The sequence below is a fragment of the Cuculus canorus genome, chromosome 9 (genome assembly GCF_017976375.1).
Source record: "Cuculus canorus isolate bCucCan1 chromosome 9, bCucCan1.pri, whole genome shotgun sequence".
NCBI lineage: Eukaryota > Metazoa > Chordata > Aves > Cuculiformes > Cuculidae > Cuculus > Cuculus canorus.
Genome location: NC_071409.1, coordinates 9,415,283 through 9,442,663, shown reverse-complemented (window position 1 = coordinate 9,442,663; position 27,381 = coordinate 9,415,283). Strand labels below are relative to the sequence as shown.

At 39.8% G+C, this 27,381-nt stretch overlaps 2 protein-coding genes across 7 annotated transcripts in view; one reads left to right on the top strand and one right to left on the bottom strand.

Moving 5' to 3' along the window:
- The window catches only part of PLS1 (plastin 1), a 43,610-nt gene extending 18,786 nt beyond the window's left edge, over nt 1–24,824 (bottom strand). For 2 of the 6 annotated variants that reach the window (XM_054074695.1, XM_054074701.1), the window contains exons 1-4: nt 24,689–24,824; nt 4,833–4,941; nt 1,885–2,048; nt 534–663 (exon numbers count right to left, since the gene is read on the bottom strand). In XM_054074695.1, the coding sequence (XP_053930670.1) occupies nt 534–663; nt 1,885–2,048; nt 4,833–4,902 (364 nt within the window). In that variant the 5' untranslated portion in view covers nt 4,903–4,941; nt 24,689–24,824. Of the gene's footprint in view, nt 1–533; nt 664–1,884; nt 2,049–4,832; nt 4,942–5,209; nt 5,229–7,032; nt 7,080–10,099; nt 10,149–10,467; nt 10,556–15,665; nt 16,292–24,688 lie in introns of those variants that run through there. The other 4 variants (XM_054074697.1, XM_054074696.1, XM_054074698.1 and 1 more) reach the window with 4 other exon arrangements.
- Nucleotides 24,825–25,028: 204 nt separating this feature from the next.
- Nucleotides 25,029–27,381, top strand: part of ATR (ATR serine/threonine kinase) — a 40,583-nt gene continuing 38,230 nt past the window's right edge. The window contains exons 1-2 of the mRNA XM_054074715.1: nt 25,029–25,324; nt 26,758–26,849. Of these exons, the coding sequence (XP_053930690.1) occupies nt 25,266–25,324; nt 26,758–26,849 (151 nt within the window). The 5' untranslated portion in view covers nt 25,029–25,265. The remainder of the gene's footprint in view (nt 25,325–26,757; nt 26,850–27,381) is intronic.

Below are 27,381 nucleotides of genomic sequence, written 5' to 3'. Positions count from 1 at the left end.
CTATTAAAAGCAACTTCTAAAGTATGAGGTGAATATGCAAAAATCATATAGGAGTGAACGATTCTGCAATGGTACATGGGCAGCTACAGCTGAGGGGGCTCTTCCACCCAGAAGTGGTATGCATTTTTTTTATTTTAGTTAACACTGTGGAAATGAAAGCAGGGATTAATTTTTATTGGAACACAGGATTAAGAGTAGCTTCGCATGTAATGAAGTAAAAAACTTGACTAACATTAGTAAAGTTACGCCTAAGGGGCCATTTGCTCCCTCCCCGTGTTGTTACTGCTTGCTTACATTTTTCACTCCGGTAAAGATGCCACACTTAGCTCCCAGTGTGGCATGAAACTAACAACTGACGGGCCCACAATTTCATAAGCTATACCACCCGCACTTATCTTGCCCATCTCCATATGTTTCCTCTGTGTTCATTTGCTTTCAATGGCAACTTTTTCCAGTTGCTTTTTCTTATTCTGTAGTGCAAACTTTAGAGTCTTCCAGCACACAAAATTTGCTTGTGTTTAATTGTTTGTTACCTGAATAAGAGTGCTGTGTCCCTTCACTAGATATTGCTGACGTTCCTCCAATTGCTGTAATACCTTGCTTTTTGTTTATTGATTTTCGGAAAGATTTGCTAACATCTTTACTTTTCAATTCCTGAATTATCTGGAATAAGAAAAATAGAGCGCATTGTCATTGAGCATACCTTCAAATAACTATTAAGTCATGTGAGTACTCCAGAGTCAGTAATTAACCTGACTGCCTCTCTTGGGTATTTACATTCATCTCAGTTTAAAAAAAAAAAAAAAAAAAAAAAAGAAATAATCTCTTTAGGGGTAAAACCCTTCGTGAAACTTGCTACTGGATAACAGTATATATGTAATAATAAACATATAAGTTTATATGTAAACATAAAGTATATATGTAATATCCTACACAATTTTTCCACATATACTTTGGTAAACTGAAGAAAACAATTAAGGATATAGACATTTGCAATAATTACAGCGTATTTCTTTACTGTAAAGCATATCATAAAGTGGAAAGGTTACTATGTGACAGTTACACATGCTCTTAAGAAAGCTGGCACCATTTTCCACCTGCCTGCAACATAAACCACATTGGATATACTGATAGGTCCTACATTTGTCCAAATACTGTAAAGATCTCAAAATTGATAATGAAGTAACAGTTCAATACCTGGATACAAATATTTGTATCTTGCCTATAAGGAACTGCAAATTAGAATCTTGGAAAGGAAGATCAATAATTAGCTCAACAAGCAATTAAACCGCTGCAATTAGCAGCAATGATCTAAATTCAAAACAAAACCTGATCATCCCCAAACACAGCCTGAAAAGTTTGTTTCTCTTAAATAAATCACACTAGACAGTGATCCACATAAAAAAAGTCTAAGCCTTTCAAATTTGTTCACTAGAAGTAAAAAAAATGCATCTCACTCCTTGTAAAAATAGCCTTTAGTATAGTGATTAATCATAGCAGTGCAAGCACATAGGCTCTCACTAACAGATTTCAGAGGCTGGTATCTAATGATTTACTCTTTTGTCAGGGCATGGTCTGACGCAGCAGTTCCTAAAATATATAGTCCATCCCCTTATCTTCAAGGAAATAGAAAGGAGGACTGTTTGAAACTACTGTGTTTGCACATGCTGCCCAAATGATACCTACGAAAATAAACTGGAGAGCGACATATAAAGACTGGAAAATAATTAAACAGGATATTGTAAATTATCACAGAAAACTCTCCCATTCTCAAAATATTATTTGTATCAAAACAGTACTTAGCTGTATTACTTAATTCAGTGTTATGTCCTAGTTCTCAACAGATGTCTTATAGTAGAGAAGCATCCAAATGGAATGTCTTACAGAGACAAATTCTTCAAAGTTGATTCTCCCGTCCTTGTTGCTATCTGTCACTGTAATGATTTTTTCTACAATCTCTCGGACTTTGTAACCGGGCAAGGGCAGACTTGCTTCTTTAAACAGGTCTTGAAGTTCATAATCGCTGACGTATCCGCTGTTGTCAATATCTTTAAAATGAAAGCACAAGTTGTTTTTCTGCTTAGGTAAAGAACCAAGTATAGTAACTGCTGCAAATAAATAAGCATGTGAAATAGTTTTAGGAAATGAGTATCTCTTCTCCTAACACTTATAAGTAAGCAGAAAGGAATACCTGTGGGTTACAGGCTCAATTGGTAAACAGCAAAGTTTAAGTTTTCTTTTCAAACTCCCAACAAAATTCTCTGTAAACTTTCAAGTGAAAGAAAGATCAATTATTATATTCTTACTATCAATGTTATACCATTTTCAATTACTAAACTCAAATCTAATCCAAGTTATTACACGAGGACACTTACACAAGAAAAACTACTTGCACAAGAACTCTATCTGACTGCATTTTTTTCTTATCCTAGTATCTGGTTGACATTTCCCGCTCTTCAAAACTTTTGATGTGGTTAAGGCTTACCTGTGAAGAATAAAACCAGGATCATCTGTATATTAAAGGTGACCTTCCTTAATCTATTAACTAGCTCTGTTGGCAGCAATTTGTACTGCCACCTTTCCTTACACTTGGCCCCCAAGACCACGTGTCAGGAATAACGAGTGCCGGATATAACGCTCATAATTTCATGTATTTAATGCTATTATTTTCCATGTTTGACACAATTTTCAGTCCCCATCATCACTTAAAGCGCAGGAAATATATAACTCAATAGTATTTTTCCAGTTCTACAAATGAAACAACTAAGATACGTAAGAAAGACAAAGAATTCTCTTTAGCGAACGTCACAAGGAACGTCAATGAGTCAAACACAAGCAAGATGATATGTCCACTTTACTGATGTGTCAAGGTGTTCCCACTTTTGGGTGGGTTTTTTTTTTTTTTACTAGCTAAAAGACCCCTCTGTTCCATCAGAACTCAGGCAATACTATTACAGTGGATGAATACACACCACGTTACCGAAGGGCAAGCAAAGAAATGTGCTTACATCTGTAGCCGTAATTGTAGCTATATTGAAATTTCCTGTAATCCATACTAAGCTATGTAGCTTCTGTACAGCTTCATAAGGTGGCCACGTTTCACTGCTTATGAAAGGCTAAAAACACCCATTAAAAAATATCTCTCTTTATTTTCAATATCACAAACAATTTACAAATAACTACACAAACTTTATGTCTGAATATGCATTATCTGTCCACTGTTTGGCTGCAGATATGTAACAATACACATAATAACAGGATGGTCTAGAAAGTGGAGAACACGCTAATGAGCTCACTCAGATTAACAGCTATTTTACTTCTCTAGGTTCATCTTTCACTGAGGGTAAGTTTCTGTGATGACAAGCGGAGACTTAGATACGTGCCTTTTCTCTCAGTTTACCAATACAGGTGCAAGCAATTTATCCATGAAGACACTAGAAGTGTAAAAATGAAAAAAAGAAAAAAGCTAAACCATGCTTATTTTTTGATTTTACAGGAAGCACAGTAAGGAAGAAAATGCTTTTCAGCGAGTAGATGCAGCACAGACAGTTTTTGAGAGCAGAAGCGTGAAAGCATGCTGAAAGGAAACGGAGGGGAAAAAGGGAATGCAGATGGTGAAAAATCAAACTAACAGAAAACTTGTCACACATCACCACTGAGTTGGTACCTGTCCTAACACCTCCCAGCAGACTGATACATGTAGACAACAGTCTTTTCTTTGCTCTGCCTTTGCAGCTCGTGCAGGCTATAGACTAGTTGCACTACAGACTGCATCAAGATTGTTTAATAGCAACTAATGAATTACCTTCCATGGATATATCTTATTCCTTTAGCATTTATACTCATTTTTGGACTCAAACATCCCAAGTCAATGAGTTGATGGTTTTATTATTTGGCATGAAGAAAAGTTACTTCTTTTTATTTTAACCTGTCTCTCCATGGGTATCACCTGACACCTGTATTAACAAACCGAATCATTCTCTTTTCACCTTTTCCTTACTACTCACTGTCTATCAGATCTCTAACATAATGCTTCCCAATAGTCTCTTTACCAAGCTGGAGTCTCCTAGTATTTAAGGCTTCTCACCTAAAATGACTCTGTTTTCCATTATGAAAGATTAAAATATGTTTGCCTTGAACTGCACAGTTGCACATCGCACTCTCAGAGCTGCAGCAAACAAACAAAGCAATTGTGAACTTTAACATTCACAACAGAATTGCATCTGGAAATAAGGGTTAGTTGCTATATAACTTCTCACTCTTTCTATTTGCTCTCCGATTAATCTGCAAACATCCTGTCAAGCATACAAAATTGTACAGTTATTTATTAACATCTGCTAGCTACCAAAAGCAAGATCAAAAAGTCTCCAACCTTAAATTACTTAAAATGTAAAAGTTAATCCAATAAATGAAAAGTGAAATTACTAGTTCCAAGTACACAAAAAGCAAAACCAAAGCATCAGTAATCTAATATGAAAATATATTTAACAAATGAAGTTAATCAACCTTCTTTTTTTTCTGCATTTAAAGAGTTAAAAAACCCTGAATATTGAGACCTATCATCTGCATAAACACTGGCACAAATAATGCAACTACCAGCAAGAAAATGTATCTGTTTTCATTGCTCAAGTTGAAAGTACTAAATAAACACATTTTTTCAATGAAAATAACATGGTTTTTAAAAACATTCTTATTTTCCTAGATATCACTGGTGACATAGAAGGAAAACATGGCCCTATAAAACAAAGGGATCCATAAAGATTTCTTCCAGAAATCCTGCATGGCTCTACAGTGTTAATGGCATCCTTATTATCTTCTTATTTAAAACATACCTATTTTACCGAATGCTTCTCTTAGTTCTTCAAGCTCTTCCCGAGAGATAGTAGTTATGTTGTTTTCCATCCTTGGACAGCAAGAAGTCTTGTCCTCAATCACTTATACCTAATAATAAAAAGGAAATTCATAAGGCTATAAGTTACTGATCTTTTCAAGACAAGGTACGAGAACTGGCATACTTAAAACACTGCCAACAACCTTCAAAGTACATCAAACTCCTCGCAATTCTTTTCATTGTAACAGTGACTGAGAATTCACAATAGCAGCACCTGTGTTCATACACTTCATGTTTTCATTTGCATAGAATAAGCACTGACCAACAATCTACCTCTATGCCCCAAGCCCTTTTCCAACATTAAAATCATTGCCTTACATTTCAACAAACAATTTTCAGTGCAATGTAGTCTCGTTGCCAGTTAGTGGTCAGTGCTGGGACGTAACGCTGCAAAGCACTGGGCACTCCAACATTTGCACAGTAGTAAACCTCAGTGGGACACTTACAAGTACCTGCTTATAATCAGTGGGAGAACGCCCAAGTGCCTTTCCACAGCTCCTGCAGAAGTTACTGCCTCCTGACCTTTACTCCTAGTGTCTCATAAAACTGCCAGAGAGCCTGATGAAGGCTTTGACCAAGCAACAAGATTGGAATCTGAATGTGAATCTAGTTTCTCTACCCAACTCCATAAAAAAGCAAAACAAGGCAGAAGGCAGCTTCGCTGATGGAACCTGACTCATTTCCTCTTACCAAAGCTTTACTACTACAGGACAATTCAGACCCTTGGTAGCAAGTGCACGTTTGTAAAGAAGTCACACACAATTGTCTCAATACACAAGCTTCTATTTGCCTTTGCTGTTCTCCACCATGCATGTTCCATCGGTACACACGAGGTAAGCCTACAGCAGCACCCACACACAAGTGCACAGCTCTGAGCAGCACTTGGCCATAGAGAGCAGTGTGCTACAGGTGCTGCTGTGCCTCCCGTAAAGTAAAAGCTGTGTCTCTAGTTTTACTTTATAAGCCAAAAGTGACAAAACCTCACCTTACAGAAGTATTTTCACCAATGTTGCCATATACTATGTTTTCCCTTCTGGTTTACTGTTTTTGCTTTAGAGCCACAAAAACTTTCCTGTAACAGCCAGGTTGTGATTTTTTTCATCATAATTATATTCAGATCTGCTATATGCAGCTGTTTCTCTTCCCAAAATCATGCATATCAACCGAACTGTACTATTGCCCACTGGACCAGACAGTGGAAGAGAAAACTCCAATTCAGTTGGTTTTATCATGGACTGGCTCAATGACCTGGGGCAAGACTGCACCTTTGTTTCCCACCTTCCCAGATGCTGATGAAACACTACCAACCTGAAATTTTGTTAGAAAATAATTTCTTCCCCATTTTAGCTTCATCAGTTTTCTTTCAATCCTTGACGCTCTTATAGCAAGAAAAAATACAAATGAAGTAATGGCACAGGTCACCAGCACATGAGAGGAGAGGCAGCATTGGCCGTGGTTTGCTGGGGGATTGTGCCAAGAAGTCAGGCAGGAGGTTTACTAAGGAGTGCATACAATAACACTGATGTGAGCTATACCTACTCCACTGTGCAAACAGTTTTAATACAAAATAAATCAGTTGTGGTTATCCACAGTCCAGTGTAGCATTGCCTCACTACATTAACTGATGAAGTGTCTCCTGATTTCCAAATTATAAGGAGCAATATCACTGCTTGGTTTTAATCTTCAGGGTTTACATTTTGAAGTCTGTGCTTATCCAAAACCAAATTTATATATTTCCTTCAAAAACAAACTGACTCTGAAGTTAAGATTCTCACATAACAAACTTCAGCTGGGGGCCAGCGTTCTAAGAAGTACAACTAACATAGTACTAATTAATTGAGGTTTCTTCCATGATGCTATATAAGAAGAGTTTTCCAACAACAGCAGGTTATTTTAATGAGATCGTCTGCTTTGCTTGGGTTAGTACCTTCCGTGTCTTCACTGGGACTGCTGCCGTGGGTCACACAGGATACGGCCTTGAGTGTGGGTGGCAAGTTAAATCTTTTTCCTTCATGTCACTCAGTCTTATTTAAGTACTAAAATCCTACTCATCCATTTTGCTAAGCTTACTAGCAGCGTGTACCAGTCTTCATACCCAAAAGAAAGAAAACATTTAAAATACATATTCAGAAAAAAATGACCTTGCACAGAGTTGTCTCTGGAGGCTCAAGTACCTCGACTGGAAACCTGACGCGGCAATTAAAGGAATTAACTCTAGGGAAAAAAAGCAGAAAAAATGAAACATTTAAATCCAAATTACTAAGGAAATTTAAAGGACTCTCGAGCTGCAAAATAACAGAAGACAATCATGACATCATGTCAAAGCATAAGTGAAATATTTAGCCATGCAGGTGCAAAAGACACCACTACTTCCATCACACTGGTAGTGTTTTTTTCCCCACTATTTACCATTACCATGAGTCAGATTTTATCAAAACCAATTTCTGCCAAGCTGCAATGCAATTAGTTTCACTCCTCCCCTTTTATGATTTATAATTTAGTTCTTCTATCATATTCTATTTCTGAAAATAGCAGTCTGATTTCTAAAGACATTGATTATTTCAGTAAGACATTAGAAACATCTATTGAACAAGCTAATACTGCTGCTCTAAACATACAGTCTTAAATACCCGATTATATAATTACAGGGTAAATCAGCTGGTCAATTAAATGGCAGAAGTGCTGCAATCATGGTTCTGGCATTGAGGAGAGATCTAGTTTGAGCCATCAGAGACAACATCTAAACTACTCATACATTTCAGGCAATTTCTATATAGGAACAGGGATCTTGTATCTAAGCTAATAAATACCTTGCACATGCAGGTTTACCACCACCCAAGACGAATCAGTCCACAGGCAATTCTGACAAGATTGAACATTAAGCCTCCCGAAGTACGTGTCTACTGGAACTCTGCCTACTGAAATATATATTCATTTACAGGGAACACATTTCTCTGTACCCTGGCAGCGTGACACTGAGATTTTCTGTAGTCTATGCCTACATTAAACCATCCCCTGCTGCCCCGGGACAGGATAGGTACAAACACTGAGAATGTGCCCTTGATCCTCTTTTCAGTCCTTGCCAATATGCATAACACGAACTGACAACATTCATCTACCCCTACCCTGCCTTCTGCACCTGGAAGGCTTTGTGCATCTCAAGTCAATTCACTGGATTCTCATGGAACATTAATACAGATATGAACTACTGTTGATGCCATCAGGGCATTTCTTTGTGTGCAGAGAAGTATCTGGGGCTGAGCAGATCCTGCTGCTATTCTGACCCATTATCAAAGCTGTCAGAAAAAAAAAAGAGCAGTTAATTGGCAATCAGACCAAATAGTTTTCTCTGTCTCTGCAGGCAATTGGTAATTTCTTTTCCAGCTCTTCATTTCAAATTCTATTTGCCTTTTTTCCACACAGCTGCTCCCAAAAAAACAAAGGACATAAATGCTGACTCAAGAGCTGATTTTCTTTTTGTTGCTTTTCTTTTTGTTGCTTTTCTTTATGTCTGGCATTAGGGACACACCTCCTCTGTCTCTCATGCAAATATCACTCTACTGCTGCATCATCCTCAAATCTGTTGTTTCTAATGACAGCCAAGCTAGCATAATCTGCAAATACATGTTGTGCAGAAGAATTACTGCTTTCATGTCGATAATCAGCTGGTTATTAGTATGTACTATCTACAATTACAAAACATTAAAATTCTGATTCTCTTATTGCACTTGGAATCAAACTGCTATAGATTTCAAAGCAAAAAAAAAACAAACAAAAAAATGCACAACCAAACATAACACCATAGTTCAACCTATAGGATTCCTGTGTTAGTTTATCCGGGATTCTTTAAGCCAATGTGGTGGGAACAGGTTAGCTTTCATGCACTGTTAGTCTCTTTCAAGCTCTCAACAGATTAAACTAGGAGTTCTATCCTGTGTCAGTGAGATAAGAATGCATTATAAGATAAGACTTAGCAAGGAACTTTAAAACCAGGATATGCATCGGATGTTCCCTTTAGTCAGTCAAGAGAAAGGAGAAAAAGCTGCTGTATTTTAACTGAGGACATGCTAATTAAATATTAGTAAAAATACTTTGATATCATAAAAAATTTGAGCAATGGAACTAACTGCCATTGATATACACATTAGCTTTATATGAACACACTCAGAGGTCTCTGTCGCAGAAGTGCACAAGTTTTTGTGTGCTCCATTTGGGGTTTCTTTGACATCCCCTCTCCCCCTATCACCCAGTGTACACTGCAAGACATTTTACTTATGCCAAGATTATTCTTGACCCTCAAATATAAAGATAATTAGGGGCCAACTAAATCAATCCTGTAAGCAATGTGAAAGGACAAGGTATTTTCTGTGTTCCACACTGGTGGCCTGTAGCAAAACAGCAGTAACTTGAAGTTAACTTCCACTGAAGATTAAACTTTTTACCTTACTATGAGAAGTCTTTCAATCTTTATAACAAAATGAATAATCAACAGGGTTCAGTGACTTTAAATTTTTTATTACAGTTCACACTGGTATAGTATATAGAAAAATAGCTTATCTTTCCCATATAGGTGAAAAAGCTGCAGGAGACATTAACAGAACAGAATTACACTTCATGTTATCCCAAGTGAAATAACTCTTAATTGCAGAACAAAGTCCTCTAAACATAGAAAGAATCTAATACACCTCTGGAACTATGAGCACTGGGTCGTATAAAGAAGATATAAAAATAGATCCACTCCTAATGAAGCAAAGAGGATGCCTGTAAACCTTTAAAACAGGAGAGCACTAAAAGGTCAAAGTAATTAGCTAGATAAATACATATACTTGCAGATATAAAAAGATAGAAAGATATTGCAACTGCTGAAGCACATTGCTAATTTTTGAAAGAAGAGGCAGGCTATAATTACAGTACTGAACAGAGCTGAGTGAAGTGGAAAGCTCTTTAAATATCATAATCTGAAGCTCCACTACCTGAAAGAGTCAGAGGGTACGTTTCTTAGCCTGGGCTTATTTATGACCATCAGAAGCATTTAATTACTAAAGTTACAGGATAACAATGAAGAAAAGTTATGCTTCAACACATAAACTGATAATCGATGGAATTTCTGTGGGCTTCTATGTAGAGCATTACAGAATCAGCAAGGTACAATTCAAGAGGGGAAAATCAGTATTTTTTTTTAATATCTCCAAAATCATATTCACTGACCTTTGCTAGAAGACGACTCTCAGACCAGCCAGAGTGAGAAATTTTGTGCCTACAAAATAGGTACCTTGTGTGAGGAGGACTAGAAAATTATATGTTGCAGTTAATTATTCACTCTATAGGAATTTATTCAACATAGTACATTAGCTCTGGTGAATAATAAAATCAACATTTTTTACTATGCCTTTAAGATAAACACAGGTGACTCAAGAATAAGCAGTAAAACAATAAGCTGAGATACCTTAGACCAGCCAAGGGCCTGATCTGACCTCACTTACTGTAATATAGGGACAGAATAATTCCATGAGCCTTAAGTCAGGATAAAGAGCAATTTGATAATAAAACAGATACATGTTTACTCAGAAAGATACCTTTTCATCCAAACAAAATGCCTCCAGGTTCCTTTAGCTGCTGAGTACACAGAATAGCCATGCAAATTCATCAACAGTATCAGTTTCACGAAGCTTCCTTCACATGCATCATTCACAAGGATCTCAGACTGCCTGTGCTTTGTGTTGCTGCATTCAGCACTCCTGACAGAAAACATCAATGGAAACCTTACCTAAGCCAGAAGGAACACTTCTAAGAAAGTAATTTTGAAACAATGCCATTGCATGCAGAACATACAGAAGTGCCTTCCCTGAAACATTCTGCAAACCTAACGTGCTTATAGTTTAGCTACACCAACACATCAGAATGAATTTGCCCAAACTCAGGCCATGTGTGACCTGTTCCAGTTCAGTTCATTATTCTTCTATGAGTTCTACAAGTTTCACCTGCCTCCAGCACAGGGCTGGGAGTGCTTGATCCCATTCTGGAACAGAGATGGGAAATCTGTCTATCCCATATCCACAGGCAAAGCACAGCCTGCTCATCCAACACTAACCCAGACGCTGCCTGGTCTATAAAAACTCCAAATTCCTGCTTGAATCTGTTTCTTTGAGGCTGTATTTGTTCATTTGATTTGCAGTAAGCATGCTGCAGCCTAGGTGGTGTGCAAGAATTCATTCATTCCTCTGCAAATGCTCCCTGCAGTTGCCAAGAGAAGACACAGCACCTTCCCCTCCAGTTCCAAAGTTCAAGGGGAAGTAGGGAAGTGAACTCCGGTCTTCCAAGTCCCACAACATATCACAGGCCACTGCTCCACTTCTTGTACCTCATTTGCTTTAATACAACGATCTGTGGTATTAATGAGCAGTGCCATCAAGGGCAAATCTGAAATAGTGATGCAAGTCAACACCATCAGCCCTGTAGAGCTGTGTGCCCAAGTTACTGCTTTCTAATCACATTTTCTGATGCACATAGATAGTCATTCATAACACACTAGTTTTGGTTAGATTACTTTTGCAAGTTCCACAAAACAGCAAGGAAGTTAAATTCATGTATATCTGCAATACAGTGCGTACCTGTTAGCAAACCATCTCCAGATGAACAACATATGCACAAAGCTGCTTCCATGCAACCTCAGCTTTTATTTAGGACTTGAGAATACCAGGCAAGACAGTATTGGAAATACAGACACAAGATTTTTCTCACAGATTTTTTGATAAGAGATCTGTCTTTCAGAAGACAGAATCGGATCGTCTGCAAAAACAATTATACTCCTTAATCTGAAGCAAAATGAGCTTTACATTTTACTTGATGAAAACTTCCAGATTAAGTATCCTGAACTATCAACACACTTGATGTCATTTAAACATATTCGCTTTCCAATAAATTAGGCAGAACAGAATCAAATTATACAACATAAAATATTAATCAGTTGTGCCATAAAAAGCGACAAATTAAGGGCCACAAAAATAATGCATCCTTATAGAATCTCTAGCACCGTTAAATTCAGAGAACTCTGATCCAGAGTAAATGTTGGATACAGTGCATCTGCCAAAGTGGCACTTGCTCTCAGTTTTATTATGCACAATTTTTGCCTTGGTCAAAGTTCAACAACAGCACACACATGATACCCAAGCTCTGTCAAGAGACGTGCAGACACATAAGGAAAACGAAAGCACAGTAGGCATTTGAATACACTCAAACCATAAAACTCAATTACCCTTTATGCTGACTCAATATCTTTCATGATAACTTTCAAATATTTTAAATTCTTGTTTCATTCCTCAACAAAATAAATAATCAGGAAAAAGAACACAAAAGGCATAAGGACTTAATTTTTAATATAAACATACCAACTATCCACTAGTAAGAGACTGTTTTCACTAAAAGGCATTTTCAGAACTCCTTGTGAATAAACACAGTTTATATTCTCATGGAAATAAAAAAGAATAAACAAGAATAGAGTTGCTATGATCTACAGTAGAAAAGCATGGTCCTATTATGCTCTTCAAAGAACTTTATGCCTGCTACAAATGCAAGTTTAAATGCCAGCACAGCTTTGGAACTGGGAAGATGCACCACCGGCCTTTAGCAATTCAGCTCTGAAACAGCCTAATCAAGCCTTACAGCTGCCCATAAGGAGATTAGTTACTTCTGCATTCAGGTATAGAACATCTTCCAGAGGCTCACAGTGCACCTTATCAGATATTACCACAGAAAAGGTATCAAGAGTTACTAAAGGCAAGTTTCTCAGTCATATTGCAGCATCTCTAATGATCATTCCATGAATAAGTGAGTGAAAAACTTCAGAAACAAATTAACTCAAGTACAATACAACTGCATTGATATTCATTCCAAGAGAGAAGCAGGTCTTGTTTAGTGCTGCTATAGCAATGCAAGTGTTAGTGTAAACAGAAAGGTTCCTCAAGGTCTCCTGTCCATAGTTCCTTATACATAAGGTCATAGACATACTTGCTAACATTCTGATTTTACAGTAAGAAACATTTTGCATCCAGAAATAAAGCCTGCATGCTGATAATGGCACACAGGGACAGAAAAGAATAGGCAAAAACAGCGGCAGGAGAAGTAGGAATTCTGTTGGGAGATGAAGTTTCATGCATAAGACCATACATTTGTTGAGCAAACCCTAGAACTAGTCTCTCCTCTAGCCCACTAGAAGATGTACAATTGCAGAAACCACTAGGATTGCGATAAATGTGATCTTTGCGGGTGTGCTAGTAATCTTCCCAATGTAAGTCATTTTTGTGTTGCTTTAGCTTCCACCATTCCACTCAGAGTGTAGAATAACCGTGCTACCTTCTACTGAATCAGTTACAACCAGCCCTTCACAAAGAAAATTCAGACCTGCTGGTATAAAACCCATGAAACTTGTAGCCCCTCTCTGAGAGCTGCATGGCTTACACTTGAGACCCATTTTCACCTCTGCACTTCATATATAATAGTTACAAGCAGGTCTGCTTCTATTTACAATTAAAGTCATATGTATTTGCAATGAAAAATCTTACTGAGATTAAGCATTAACATGTTTTCCTTAGACAGTTGATGAACACTGCCAAGCCGGCCTACCAGACCTCAAAATAATCACACTAACAGAAGTGAAGTAATCCCATCATCTCATCCTTTTATCCAAGTATCTGCAGTTGGATTTGGTTTAATATAAATTTAACATTTAAAGGCACTGTTCCGAAAGCAAAAATCTTGGTTTTCCATTTTAACATGGCAGTGTCTGTATTAAAGCAATCCAAGATTGCAGAGCTACATTCAAATTAGGTATTAACAGTTAGAATGGGGCTCAGGACAGATTAAGGTGACTTGGTGGAAGAAACTTCTTTACAACTGTGAACACCATAATATTTACACCAGTCCAGAAACCATTTGCCTGAGCCTTGAAAAGAAACTAGATTTATCTTTCTTTCAACAAGCTCAATGAGCTCAATACGCTGTTTCATTTTATATGACCTTCTCTTATCTCCCCCAGACAGCAATATCATTTGCCCTCTCTGGGTGGATCACTTGATACTCTGCAAAAAAATCAGTTAATTATACTACAACCTAGGTCCCATGCTCATCAATCATCTGGCTTCCCCATATACTAAAATGCTAAACCCTCCTTCCTGGAGAACTTCTGCAAGCTCCCATCAAGGACCTCTTCTGCTCTTCCTGTTGTACAAGGCTACCTTTGACCTTGTCATCACATCCACATCTTTACAGGAGTGTCTTTGCTCGCCTATCATTTCTGAATGCATCCATCCAGTGACCAGGCAAACACGTTGTTCTCCAGAAGGCCAGGACTATCGAGGATCATGCTTTCCAATTAGCACTGGAAGCTGGTGCCTGGAACGCTATCACCAAAAGCAAGTTAAATACAGGCTGAAACCAGAAATTACACCAAGATGAATGCCTGCTATGGTCAAAGTATCATAGCAGTCTTACTGTGCAAATGTATGTTACACTGAAAGAATCTATCATTAACATTGGGGCTTTGATGAGAGATCAGGAAACAGTTTGTCATAAACCCCATTTGGTTACCAGTCACTGCGCTGAAGAACAGAATTAATTTTTAAGTCCAAACTCTGTTTCTCTGTGACATTTCATTAAAACAAACCACACTAAAATATAAATAGAAAGGCTACACTAACAAAAGCAAGTTCATTCAGGCCCTCCATTCTCAAGTCATTCTTTTGTGCCTAGGCTGACGTTACATATCAAGTTTACAATAGCAAAAGAGAGCGAGACACACCAGCAAATGATACTTAATCTCTTTCTTTCTCTATGTTTATGCACATGCAGCTTGTATTAGACAAATGAAAACTGCATTACTTTTACATTTCCATATGAATATTCTGATATGCAACTTAATTGCAAAACAAATCCTGAAATTCCTTCTGAATCTCTTGCATCAACAAGAATTTTATCTGCAGACACAGCAAAACTCATGCTCAGGGGTGTCGATGTATTGACAGGACCCTCATCTGACAGAAAAGCTTTCTGGGTGTCCCAGTACCCTACAAAGAAGATGCACAACTTGGGAATTATGCTTTAATCACCCTTATATTGCTTTATTAGAACATAGCACCACTAGCCAATTACTAAACAGAAAAGCTAACCGGAAGCAATAGCTACAACCTCAACTTTTGAAAAACAAATCACAAGTTAGACCCTAACCAACTAAAAAGAGATACGAAACATCAAAGGATTTTAAAGTTAGTCCTATGGAATGACACCTGTCTTCTGTTTGCAGAGACTTCACATTATTCTCAGATTAACTTTCCTCTGTAACTGGAAAGACTAGAAATTCATCCTCACATAATTTCCCAGCTGCACAAACGTGACTTCTGAGAGCATCTTCAACTTCCATAGAAAAATTAGTCAAGTTAAAAGAATCGATGATTGTGGAGGTCACTGACTCATCTTCTGGTCTGCCTCTAAATTACAGTTTAAATAGTCTGTAAAAGCGATAGTGCTATCAAAGTCAAATAGTTGCAGTGTTACCTCCATCTCAGTATTTATAGTAAGGAAACAAGGTAATCAGAAATATTAAAACATCAAATAGCACAGCTTTTCACTATCTATGAGCTTCTGGTACTGCAATGATCACCACTTTCACAGCTAGAATTCTGCTGCTATTAGCAAATCACAATTTCATACTACATGCTTCACAGTTTTTCAGAGTTCTCTGGATTTTGCATCCTATCTACTACAATCAAAGCGTACTCACCTTCAACTGTTTAATCTGTTGTAACATCACCCATACTTCTACAAGTTCTTTTGCAAGACTGTCAGTTTTTGTCCCAAGCCTCCATTTCTTCCAGATTCAGTGCTGCTTGCGTGGTGGGACATACTGTACTCTGTGTTCTTTGCTACAGAATTTATCCTTCTATGACACTAATAAACTTCAGAAAAGAATCTTTTTTCTTAAGCCAATCGGAACATTATAAACCATCTTTCTTTTCTCCGAGCACAAAAATAACATTTAGTTAGCATGCAACTTAAGAAACTCAACCATGAACACAGCTCCCAGTAAGCAAAAAGCCTAAGAGGCAGAAGAGGAGGGAGATCTTCAGACAGTGCAACTGCAACACTCCAAAAAGCTACTACACCTTTATCGTTCTGTATCTCTGGTAGTCTGAAGCATGAAACCTCAGCTTGCTACAAATACTAAACTCCAGCAGACAGCCACAGGCTAACTTACTAATGAACTTAGTGTTAAGGTCACCCCAGAAGTTAATCATATGAAGATCTTTAACAAGAGAAATGCACATTCATTCTCCTGTCCTCAACAACTCAGTTTATATCCACAAACTCTTCATATCCTACCTAACCGCCGTTACTAAATAGTACCAAACAGCCACAGTATTTTTCAGCTCTCGTTAATTATCAGTGGCAGTATGGCCTTCTGTCACCTGCTAATTCCTCGTTCAACTCTACATGGTTCAAAAGATTATTAGAAGATTAGACCGAGCAGCCACTATACTGAAAGCAAGCCAGGATTTTCTGTCATGGAAAATTCATAGGTTATTTTTGTTTTTCTTTTGTCATTGGTCAAGCTAGAGGGAAAAGGAAGGTCCTTCCCCAACACACAGCAACAGCAGCTGGCAGCATTTCAAAACCATACAGTCTCTGCAGGGTCCACAGATGCATAAATGCCCCTCATTTGCCAGTTCATTGCCCTAAGAAGTTATGCTTGCTACAGCGCTGAGGGTAAAAGGAACGCTCTGGTACATCTGAATGAATAAAACTAAAGAGAGTATTGTTCGTAGCTTCTAAACTAGAAGACTATCTGGGGCACATAAAGTTCATTTGCTGGTACTGTAGTTCTTAATAATCTGGCCAGAAAAAAAAAAAAAATCTACAGTTGTTGCCAACTGTCATTTTTTATGAGGAAAAAGAAAGCCATCTCTGACCAAATTTTTTGTTACCAAATTATTCAAAACCTCAGCCTTGAGGTTCACAAGATTAAGAGACAGCTTTCAGTTTGATCTAGCAACACTAGCAGACATCCCTAAGCATTTAAACTAGACATGGCAACTCTTTTCAAGTATGACAAAAAAATTCCTCTTGCAAAACAGTGCTAGGCTGGTAAGAACCCTTGCAAACCTAAAAACAATAGTTTAAAAAAATTACTTGTTGTTTTAAAATTAATGACCTACGATCCTATAAAGCATGTATAGTCCAGTAACTAACTATCTGGCATAACACTTGCCACTTCCCCCTTTGCAGTCAGTGGGAGCTTCATTGGACTGCCCCAACTTCTAAAATATAACGGACAATGGCTTAGCAACTTCATCTGCCACGTCCCTCAGGACCCACAGAGGCATCTCATCAGGTCCCATGGACTTGTGCATCTCCACGTTCCTTGGATGGTCTTGTACCTCATCTTCCCTTGAACTGGGCAGTTCTTCACTCTCCCAGTCCCTGCCTTTGCTTCTGTGACTTCAGTGGTGTGGCTGGAGCCCTTGCCAGTGAAGACAGAGGCAAAAAACATCATTGATTATCTCAACCTTCCCTATATCCTGGGTAACCAGGTCACCCATTTCCTTCTGGAGAGGGCCTACATTCTCCCTAGTCTTCCTTTTATCACTGATATACCTAGAGAAGCTTTTCTTGTTGCCCTTGACATCCTCAGCCAGATTTAATTCTGTCTGGGCTTTAGCTTTCCTAACCTGATCCCTGGCTGCTCAGACAATTTCTCTGTATTGCTCCAAGGCTACTTGCCCTTGCTTCCACCCTCTGTAGGCTTCTTTTTCAGCTTAAGTTTGTCCAGGAGTTCCTTGCCCATCCACGCAGGTCTCCTGGTGGGTTTGCCCAATTTGCTTTTCACAGGGATTCATCGCTCCTCAGCTCAGAGTAGGTGATCCTTGAATATTAACCAGCTTTCTGGAGCCACTCTCCCCTCCAGGGCTTTACCCCCTGTTACTTTAACAAGAAGATCCCTGATGAGGCCAAAGTCTGCTCTCCTGAAGTCCAGGGTAATGAGCTTGGCACACATCCTCCACACTGCCCTAAGGATCTTGAAGTCCACCATTTCACAGTCACAGTCTTCTCTTGAGCTTCACATTCTCCACCAGCCCTTCCTTGATGGTGAAATCAAGGTCCAGCGCAGCACCTCTCCTTGTTGGAACTTTATCACTTGGAAAAGGAAGTTATCCTCAGCACATCCCAGGAACCTCCCGAATTGGTTGTGCTTTGCTGTGTTGTCCCTCCAACAGACATCAGGGTGTTTGAAGTCCCCCATGATGACCAGGGCTTGTGAACAGGAGGCTGTGCCTATTTGTCTATAGAGGGCCTCATCCATCTGCTCTAGCTTTGGCCTCCAGCAGACCTCCACTATAATGTCACCTGCCCCTGCCTTTCCTTCAACCCTGATCCATAACCTCTTGGTCAGCTCCTCACCTGTCTCCAGGTGGAGCTTCACTCACTCCAGCTGGTCACTGACACAGAGGGCAACGCTTTCCCATCATCTCCTATGTGTCCTTCCCAAAAAGCCTGTATCCCTCTCTTCCAACATAGGATCCATCCCACTACGTCTTCGTGATGCCCTGTCATGTTGTTTACTATCCTTTTACACAGTGACAATTCACGAAAAATCTTACTCCCAGCTCTCGAAAATTAACACTCTGGAGCATTAAAGAGTCATCTGTATTCAAAGCCCTATTCTTAGATATCTAAACATGGCACAGAAATATCTATTGTGCTATTACTATTAATTAGCAAGCCAACACTGTGCTTACTTTTCATATTCTCATTCAAATACCAAGGGAGAAGCTTTACCAGCTTAATGAGTCCATTTATTTTCCTCTGGTTGAGGGCCCCAGCTGAAAGCAATACAACTGGAGTGACATCTTAATGAAACACGTGGGTAGCACAAAGGCTATAGCAGCACCCAATTACTTATCCAACATACACTTATTTGGTTGAGAAGCACTGATATGCATTAATCCTATTGAGCTTAAACACCTTGACCTTAACTTACTTAGTAAAAAGCAGAATGGTACCTTAAACAATAAACTGTATAACAGAAGAGTTTGTTCCATAGATTAACCACCACAAAATAATATTTCAGAACTTCTGCAATGCAACAGAAATACGTGCTTAAAAAAAAGTTAGAGTAATTCCCATATACACAATGGAAACACTTTGCAATGGCATACCATCATGCACATTTTAGTTCATGCTGATAAGGTCATATTTTACTTTATTCAAAATATTACGGTGTTCCCAACACTGTAGCTTGCAAAGGGTACGTATTTCACGTGTCTGTTTAGCAACAGATAAATGCAGAATAATGAAATCCCTTTGGAAAGACCAGAGATACACAGATATCAATGATTAAGATGAACAATATACCAGCTTTTAGGAGGATTTGTCCAACAGGCCTTGAATTAGTGAAGTAATTATCTGTGGTAACAACTCTAAGCACATGGTAACTCTCTCTTAAATCAACTGAATTACTGCTAAGATTTAAATGTATTTATATATGTGCTGTAACATTTTGCTCATTTGGGATATGAAAAATATTCTGCCCCGTACAATTGAGTGGCTGATAGAGCTGATGACAAATAAAGCAAAACACACCTTTATATTCAGTTATAAACTGTTGTTTCACCAAATGCTTCATGTTACCCAAGGGTAAAACAGAATCAAGAGTCAAGAGCTGATACCACCTACATCACTGGCAAAATCCACGATACTTTCAATTAAGTGTATCTTGACTCTATACATCAGACTTGGAAGGACTAGACACATGACAGAGGTAAAACACTCAGCTCAACAGAAAAGAAATTCATACTACTTTATATTGACCTGCCCTGAGAATACCCAAGAACAGAATCTAGTTGCCTTTGGCATAAAAGGATAAGCCAGTGCAAAGAGAAGTGGTAGAACACGTGGATACAAAAGGGAGAAAGGGAGATGCAGAGCTAGAAGAGCTTGATAAGTCAGCAAGACAAAAATATCCCGAACCATGAAAATTCTGGAAGACAAAAACCAATGAGGGAACACCTGGTTTGAAAAGAACCTGCTAGTGCCTGAAGCTCACACGGAGACAAATCCTTTAAATTAGCATTCAAGTAGATAGAATCTTGCTGATAAAACACAGCCTAGAACTTCAGCTTTAATACACATCTGCTTTTTTAACCAGTCTATTCTACGAATGATTATTAATAAGATGTAAGGATGAACACACTATGTACATTAAACCAAGTAATACTGAATCTAGCATAATTTTTTTTGCCAGTGCCTATTATTATTAGGGAAACACCTGCAAGAGAAGCCTGAAAGTAGGTTGACAGCCTTTTCACACCAAAAGCATGCATGCAGAAGCACATAATATGATTTATGCATAATTTATTTCTGAGGCTTAGGAATAAGAGTCTCACTGATGAGCTATTGTGATGTACTACCTTTACTGTCTTTGGACACCTCTGTGTGTATATAGCCATAACTACTCCTCTTCTACATTCCATTCCAGTTGACCTAGCAATTTTTGGAGTTTTTATGGCAACAGTTATCATGGATGTGAAGTATTTCACACATCATAGTGAACACGGAAAATATTTTATTTAGTTTACTGCAACAGGAAGGGTGGTAACTACGCGTAACACAGACTAAGGGAAGTGTTAAATGTACGGGTACAAAATTCAGGTACTCTCACATTACATGTAGTTAATGTGAGGTCCATTCCATTGACATCATCCTCACAGAGTAGTGAAAGCTTCAAGTACTGGGAACATATGCTCCCCCAAAAGATATCAAATACTGTTCCAACTTATATAGGTTTGATTTATTTGACTTAAAAAAAAAAACGGTAAAAGGACAAAAATCACAAATGCCCCTTCTCCCTCCTCCACTGCATTGGTTTCTACACTCAGCAATGGAATAAGAGAACAGCTGACATTTAGCAGAAATTTTAACAATAACCCCATACATAAACTCTATTCTAGTCTTAATTAGTATGGAACACAGAACCGGATGGAAAGTTATTTCTCCTTTCATTAAACCTCTCTTAGAAAATGATTTTCCACTACGAAAACTGTAGCTAGTACAGTTATTCAGATTTTCACTGAAGAAATACATTAGTAAAATAAAACCTATGTAACTAAAACAATTAGAACTTTGAAATGCAGTTCAAGTGACTTTTTAAATTAAGATGCTGCAGAGTTTTCTCCCAGTGTGGCTAGTACAGAGTTTTGCGCTTTATTAAGGGTGTTTTAAGCATCACTGTTGCTAAAAAAAAAGTAATTTCTACAGCAAATTAAACCATTAAAAAAATCTCCCAAGAAATCATTGACAGTTATATGCTTTCCTTTTTGTTAAAATCAGCATTTAAGATACTGAAAATTTTGCCTCAGGGAACTAGATTCCAAGTATCTTACTCTCATTAAAAAAAATCATTAGCTCAAGAAGTCTTGATGTTATAACCTGATGCTGGTGATAAATACCTTTCTGCAATTTTCCTCCATAGCTACTGGCCTCAAGAATAACACTTCTCTAGGAACACTAGAAAGTCAGAGCCAATAACAAAAAGATATATACAGGCAACTGTCTACTATTAGACATTGTAGGCAAGTGAAAATTAGTCATTGCTGCTATATAAATAACAATGACAAGTTCAAAAAGAAGATATGATCTAACATGCTGTCTCTCCAAGTGACTCATATCTCATTCTATATCACCAATAAGCTTAAGTATGTAAGCAGGTTCACTCATAAAAAAAAAAAAACAGATAAATGCATGCAGGACTAGGACCTGTATAGATTACATAGAGAAATAAAAGACATGGAAAAAAGTAGATTTTAAAATTTGATATTTTCTTTCTTCACTTTTTTCCTGTTAGTTTTTGCTTAGCAGTTGAATATACATATTCTGCTTTTAGGTTGCTGGCTTGACTATGATCCTCACCCCCATTCACTGTTGCAACTTTTCACTTTTTTTCCCCCCCAAATCAAACCAATATTCAGGATGAGATATAATTTTAATCTGTGCCACTTCACTCCATTCATGTTGACTAAGTAACACAGGCATAGATAAAAATAGAGCATGTCAGAACACACATTTATATGGTGCAGAGGAACAATGTGATACGTGCAAAGGTTAGGCAACTACTCTGACAACCACTTCCATAACTATAAATGGGAACGAGCCTTCAATGAATCACACGGAATATTGAGTGTTATTAGAGCAACCATACAAATAATAAACCATAAGCACACCTCGATATTATATGAAACTACTTAATACGGTTCAGAGAAGCTCCTTGCAGCATCGTGGCTGCACTTCCTCTCTACAGGCATGTATAATGTTCATATTCCACAGTTCATTAAGGCATCAGGGAATACACGTGTGCATTTAATCACTTGTGTCTACCCACAAGAAACATGATATTTAACTGTGGTCATGTTAACCACATCTCACATACATCCCAAGTGGATGAGCTCCAAGAACAACAATCATTCTACCTCAGAATTAAACAACAACAGAAGGAATAAAAGTACAATCAACATGCTCATGCTGTGGCACCTGCTGATCCAAGACAAACTCGCCTCATGTCTTAAAATAAGTACACTGGCCTGCAGAGGCGCGGGGTAAAGAAACAATGAAAGCCAAAGAAAAGAGAGCCTTGGCTATGGAAGAATCACGCAACCACAAAGTGATAAGACTGCCCAAATTGAGGCGCAGGGGAAGTCACATCTGCTTCAGCAGAAATCTTGGTAGTGCCACACACACAGAGAATTTGATACTTAGCTCTGCCTATTGGCACAAATATAGCACAAGCTCTGCACACCTAAGACTCATTTCACCAATATGAAAGCTGCATTGGAACAGAAGAATGGTCTCAAGGCACACCTTCTTCATTAGCAGTGAGTCATTCTCTCCAGCTGGATGATAATACACCTGCTTCTCCTCCTGAGGGTCAAGAGACATAGAAGTATAAAATAATGGGTTAAGGAAGAAACAAGATTAATTATGAACTTATTGAGATGCTTATAACGTGTTCAAGAAAGGCACGGAACCAAGTCAGGTGTTTCAGTTGGTGAGGTTTAGAGGCTTTGGGGAGTGCTAGGTTTTGTGGGTGCCCATAAGAGTGTTTCTGTGAAGCATCTAGAAAGATTTCTTGCATTGTCACAGCACAAAGTTATTATGGGCAGTCTAATAAGAACACTGCAAGACCAAGGATGCAGAAGGAACTTCATAATACGATCAGAAGGCAGTAGGTGAGGCTTTGCAACTAGAAAGGGAAAAAAGTCTAACTTCACTCCCAGTAAAGGATGGGGAGCAGGAGACCCTGCTTTAGTGAGCTGCTATAAATAACTATGAAAAAAAGAAAAAAGCCTGAACTACATACTTGGGAAACAAAGAAACTGCACCACAAATTTAGGTAGCATTCTACCTATGACAGAAGAAAGCACTTTTACAATACCAATATTAATATGATCTCACTGGAGACTTCCAGGCAAAACCACTTTTTTCCCATTAAGTACCTTGTACACCCCACTTATGCTTTAACAACAACAAAAAAAACCCACCATATGATTCAGTAAATTTATTCTATTTCTTAGGATAAAAAAAGTAAAGAATAATACAGCCTGCTCAAACTCTTCCAAGATCCCTCCAGATACCTTGCTATCTTTCTTGAGTTAATTCCAGATGACACAGGAATGTTAGCGCTAAATCAAATTACCAAGCAGTGCAATTTACACCTTCTTCAGTGTCACTCAAGCTTGAAAGTTCATACTCAGAATGTTGTTTTCACAAGATAAATATCTTTGTAGGTTTAAATTGTTTAGAAAACTGAGTGTTCAAAATAACACTGATAACAAAAGTCAGATGTACATCATCTTCCTGGACCATTACAGTTCTACTTCATGAAATACTATGTAGTAATGCTATGTAGTTTTTTGTTTCTCTCTACAGACCCCTCATAAAAGACTAATATTATATATAGTCAGCTGGTAGAAAACATTACAATATGTCTCGAAAAACAAACCAAGATAAAACCCAGTCACGTTCATAGAAGGAGGGGAGTTTATTTGCTAGTGTTTTCGGTACCAATGCTTTACAAAGTTTCTCAAAGCTCTCTACATCCTTCCCACACCAGCAACCTCTGAAACACCACCAGGATTCCGAACGAAACGGGACGCCGGGAGTTCGGGGGATAAAACCAACCCCCCGCGGATAGATCAGCGGTAGGTGCCCTGAATCACCCGGTAGCCGAGAGACACACACGCACCCGCTTCGGGGGCCGCTTTAAACGCAAGAGACGGAGCCACAGAACCGGGAACCTGCGAAAGGATTTAATTTCAGCCCAGAAGCAGCGCCAGGAGAGCTCACGCCAAACACAGACCGAGCGGTGCCTCCCGACTGGAGAAGCACGGCCGGAGCTCCGCGGAGCGCTCCCGAAACACCCGGTTACGGGCGCTCACAGCCCGGGCTCCCGCTGCACCGGGGAGGAAGCGGAGGAGCTCCCCGGGTCCTGCCGGGCTGCTCCGGGGCTCCGCAGCTCCCACTGCACCGGAGAAAGAAAGAAGCTCCCCTCGGGTCCTGCTGGGCTGCTCCGGGACCTCCCACGGGTCCCTGCCGTGCTGCTCCTCCAAACCCCCTACGCTCCCCGCACTCGAAGGCGCTCGCTCCCTTCCCTCAGGAAGTAACGCGCGGTGAAGGCGAAACAAACCGCACGACCGTAACAGCAGTGCTGCATGCGCGGTTTGAGCGCCGGCGCCCGCCGCCCCGCTCCCTACCTGCCTGCCACCTGCCGCCTCCCGCAGTGCCGCGCTGCGCCGCGGGGCCGCGCCACCTGCAGCCGGGCCAAAGCGAGCCGCGGCCAGCGCCGCGGCCAATGGCAGAGCGGAGTGGAGGGGCGGGCGGGGGCTCAGCGCCGCGGCCAATGGCAGAGCGGAGTGGAGGGGCGGACCAATGGCATGGATGGGGCGGGGCCAGCAGACCTATGGCAAAGGGGCTGGGCCAGCGGGCCAATGGCAGGGCCGAGGGGCGGGGCCAATGGCAAAGGAAGGCGCCTAGCAGACCAATCATAGGGCGGCGGGGGCGGGGCTAGAGGGATCGCTCTGGGCCGTGCTCAGCGATCTAAGCGCTGTCAGTCGATGGGGCTGCGGGGCGCCGGGCACCCTGAGGAGCGAGCCGCCGTGGATGGGCACGGCACTGTAGGGAGGAACGGCCGTGAGGCGCCGCGCACGGAGCCGCCCTTTGGTGACGAAGCGGTGAAGCCTCGGAGCGCGTTTGTTCGCGGCGGAGGTTTGGGCCCCGCCGGGCGCCGTCGCATAGGCCCCGCCTCCGGGGCGCGCGGCGCGTTCAAAGCGCCGCCATGGCGGAGCCGGGGCTGGGCATGGCCTCCATGATCCCGGCGCTGCGGGAGCTCGCCAGGTAGGGCGGGCCTGGCCCAGTAGTGGTGTGTCATGAGGTACGGGAGAGCGGGCTCCAACCCCGCGCGCGGTCGTAGAGAACCGTGGAATGGTTTGGTTTGGAAGGGACACCGAAGCCTCTCCAATTCCGTCCCCTTGCCTTATCATTCCAGGTCTTTGTGAAAAATCTTTCTCCTTCTTTCTTGTGGCCCTCTTCAGTACTGGAAGCTGCTCTGAGGCCTTCTAGTGCTTTCAGGCTGAACACCCTCTACTCTCTTGGGCTGTCTTCATAACAGCGGTGCTCCAGCTCTCTGATCATCTTTGTTGTCTTCTCTGGACCCATTCCAACAGTTCCATATTCTTCTTACGTTGGGGGTTCCAGAACTGGATGAGGGGCTCCAGGTGGAGTCTCATGAGAATGGAGTAGAGGAACAGAATCATCTCCCTTCTCCTGCTGGTCGCTTCTTTTGATGCAGTCCAAGATATGGTTGGTTTCTGGGCTGTGAGTTGGCGGTGCCAGTTCATGTTAAGTTTTTTGTCAACCAGCATCTCAAGTCCTCAGCAGCGCTGCCTTCAGTCACATCATCCCCCATCCTGTATCGAAACTGCAGATTGCCCTGGTCTAGGTGTACGATCTTGCACTTGGCCTTGTTGAACCTCATGAGTTTCACACAGGCCGACTTCTCCTGCCTGTCCAGGTCCCTCTGGATGACGTCCCATCCTTCTGGTGGGACAACTGCACCACTCAGCTTAGTGTCATCTGCAAACTTGCTAAGGGTGCGCTTGTTCTTGCTGTCAATATCATCAATGAAAATATTAAACAGCAGTGGTCCCAGTACAGATCCCTGAGGCTACGAGAGCTTGACTGATGGCCTTGCGTGTCCAGTTTTGTCCATAGCTTGATTGTTGGTCATAAGAGCTTTGGTGCTGACCATAGTTTGATTTCAGTTTTAAAGAACTTCTTCCAGCTCTAGACAATCTTTTCTGCTGGCCCTGACTGTCCTAAGACTGACGGTTGTATGAGCTCTGATTCTGATTTTTCATAACCGGATTCATAATTGTATTTTTGAGAATCTTGTCCATAACCTGTTTGATTTTGTCTAGAACTGAAATGGGTTCTTGATTTTTTTAATACACTAAAGCTGGTTTGTTGCTTAGTAGTAGCATATGGACAAATTCCTTAACCTTTTAGCTGTGGATTTGATATATAACAAATAAAAGTGCAGAACAAAATTCAGTTATCTTCAGCACTTCATAAAACCTTAACTTCTGAAGAATAAGGAGAAAGAGGAGCAGGCAATATTCTGATCAGGAAAAGAAGAAATCAATTTGTGTTTATTTATGAAGACTTCTAGAAAAAAATAAACCCACAGTGTTTAATACTGTCGAGATAGACCTGAAACAATTGTTTTGTATTTTAAAATTGGTAGTGTTGAAATGTACTTCTAATTTTAGTGCTAGTCCAGAAGAATACAAGACTGTTGTGCAGAAACCAAGACAAATACTCTGCCAGTTCATTGACAGAATTCTTACAGATGTAGATGTCGGTAAGTGTTACATCCCTATCTTTTAAAATTGTTGTCTGCTTTAAGTAATTCCTGCCAAAAAGAAAAGAGTTACAACTCTCATTTCAAAATGGTTTAGTAGTTGAATGCAATACCCTTTATGACTTACATTTTAATAACCTTCATGATGAAATATTTGCTGTTATGTTATCAAGTAATGTAAAACAAAAAATGGAGAGGGGAAATGCACTGCAGGGGTGTGTGAATGTAAATGCTCACGGCATTGAAAGTCTGAAGCATCATGTCACGTGATTGTTCTTCGAGTAATATAGCTGGCAAGTCTTAATATTGACAGGGTCGTTCTGACTTGAAATGCTTTGTAAACAGCTTTATTTTTAATTTTAGCATTCTAACAAAGCCTAGTTTTAGCACTCTTTAAATCATGTTAAGGTTCCAGTTATTGCAGTACTGTAACAACAACTTGGTAATTACAAAATACATGTACTAAAAATTGTCATTTGTAGTTGTCTTTCCATTTGCATCAAGGAGAATCACAGTAAGGATTACTTACTGT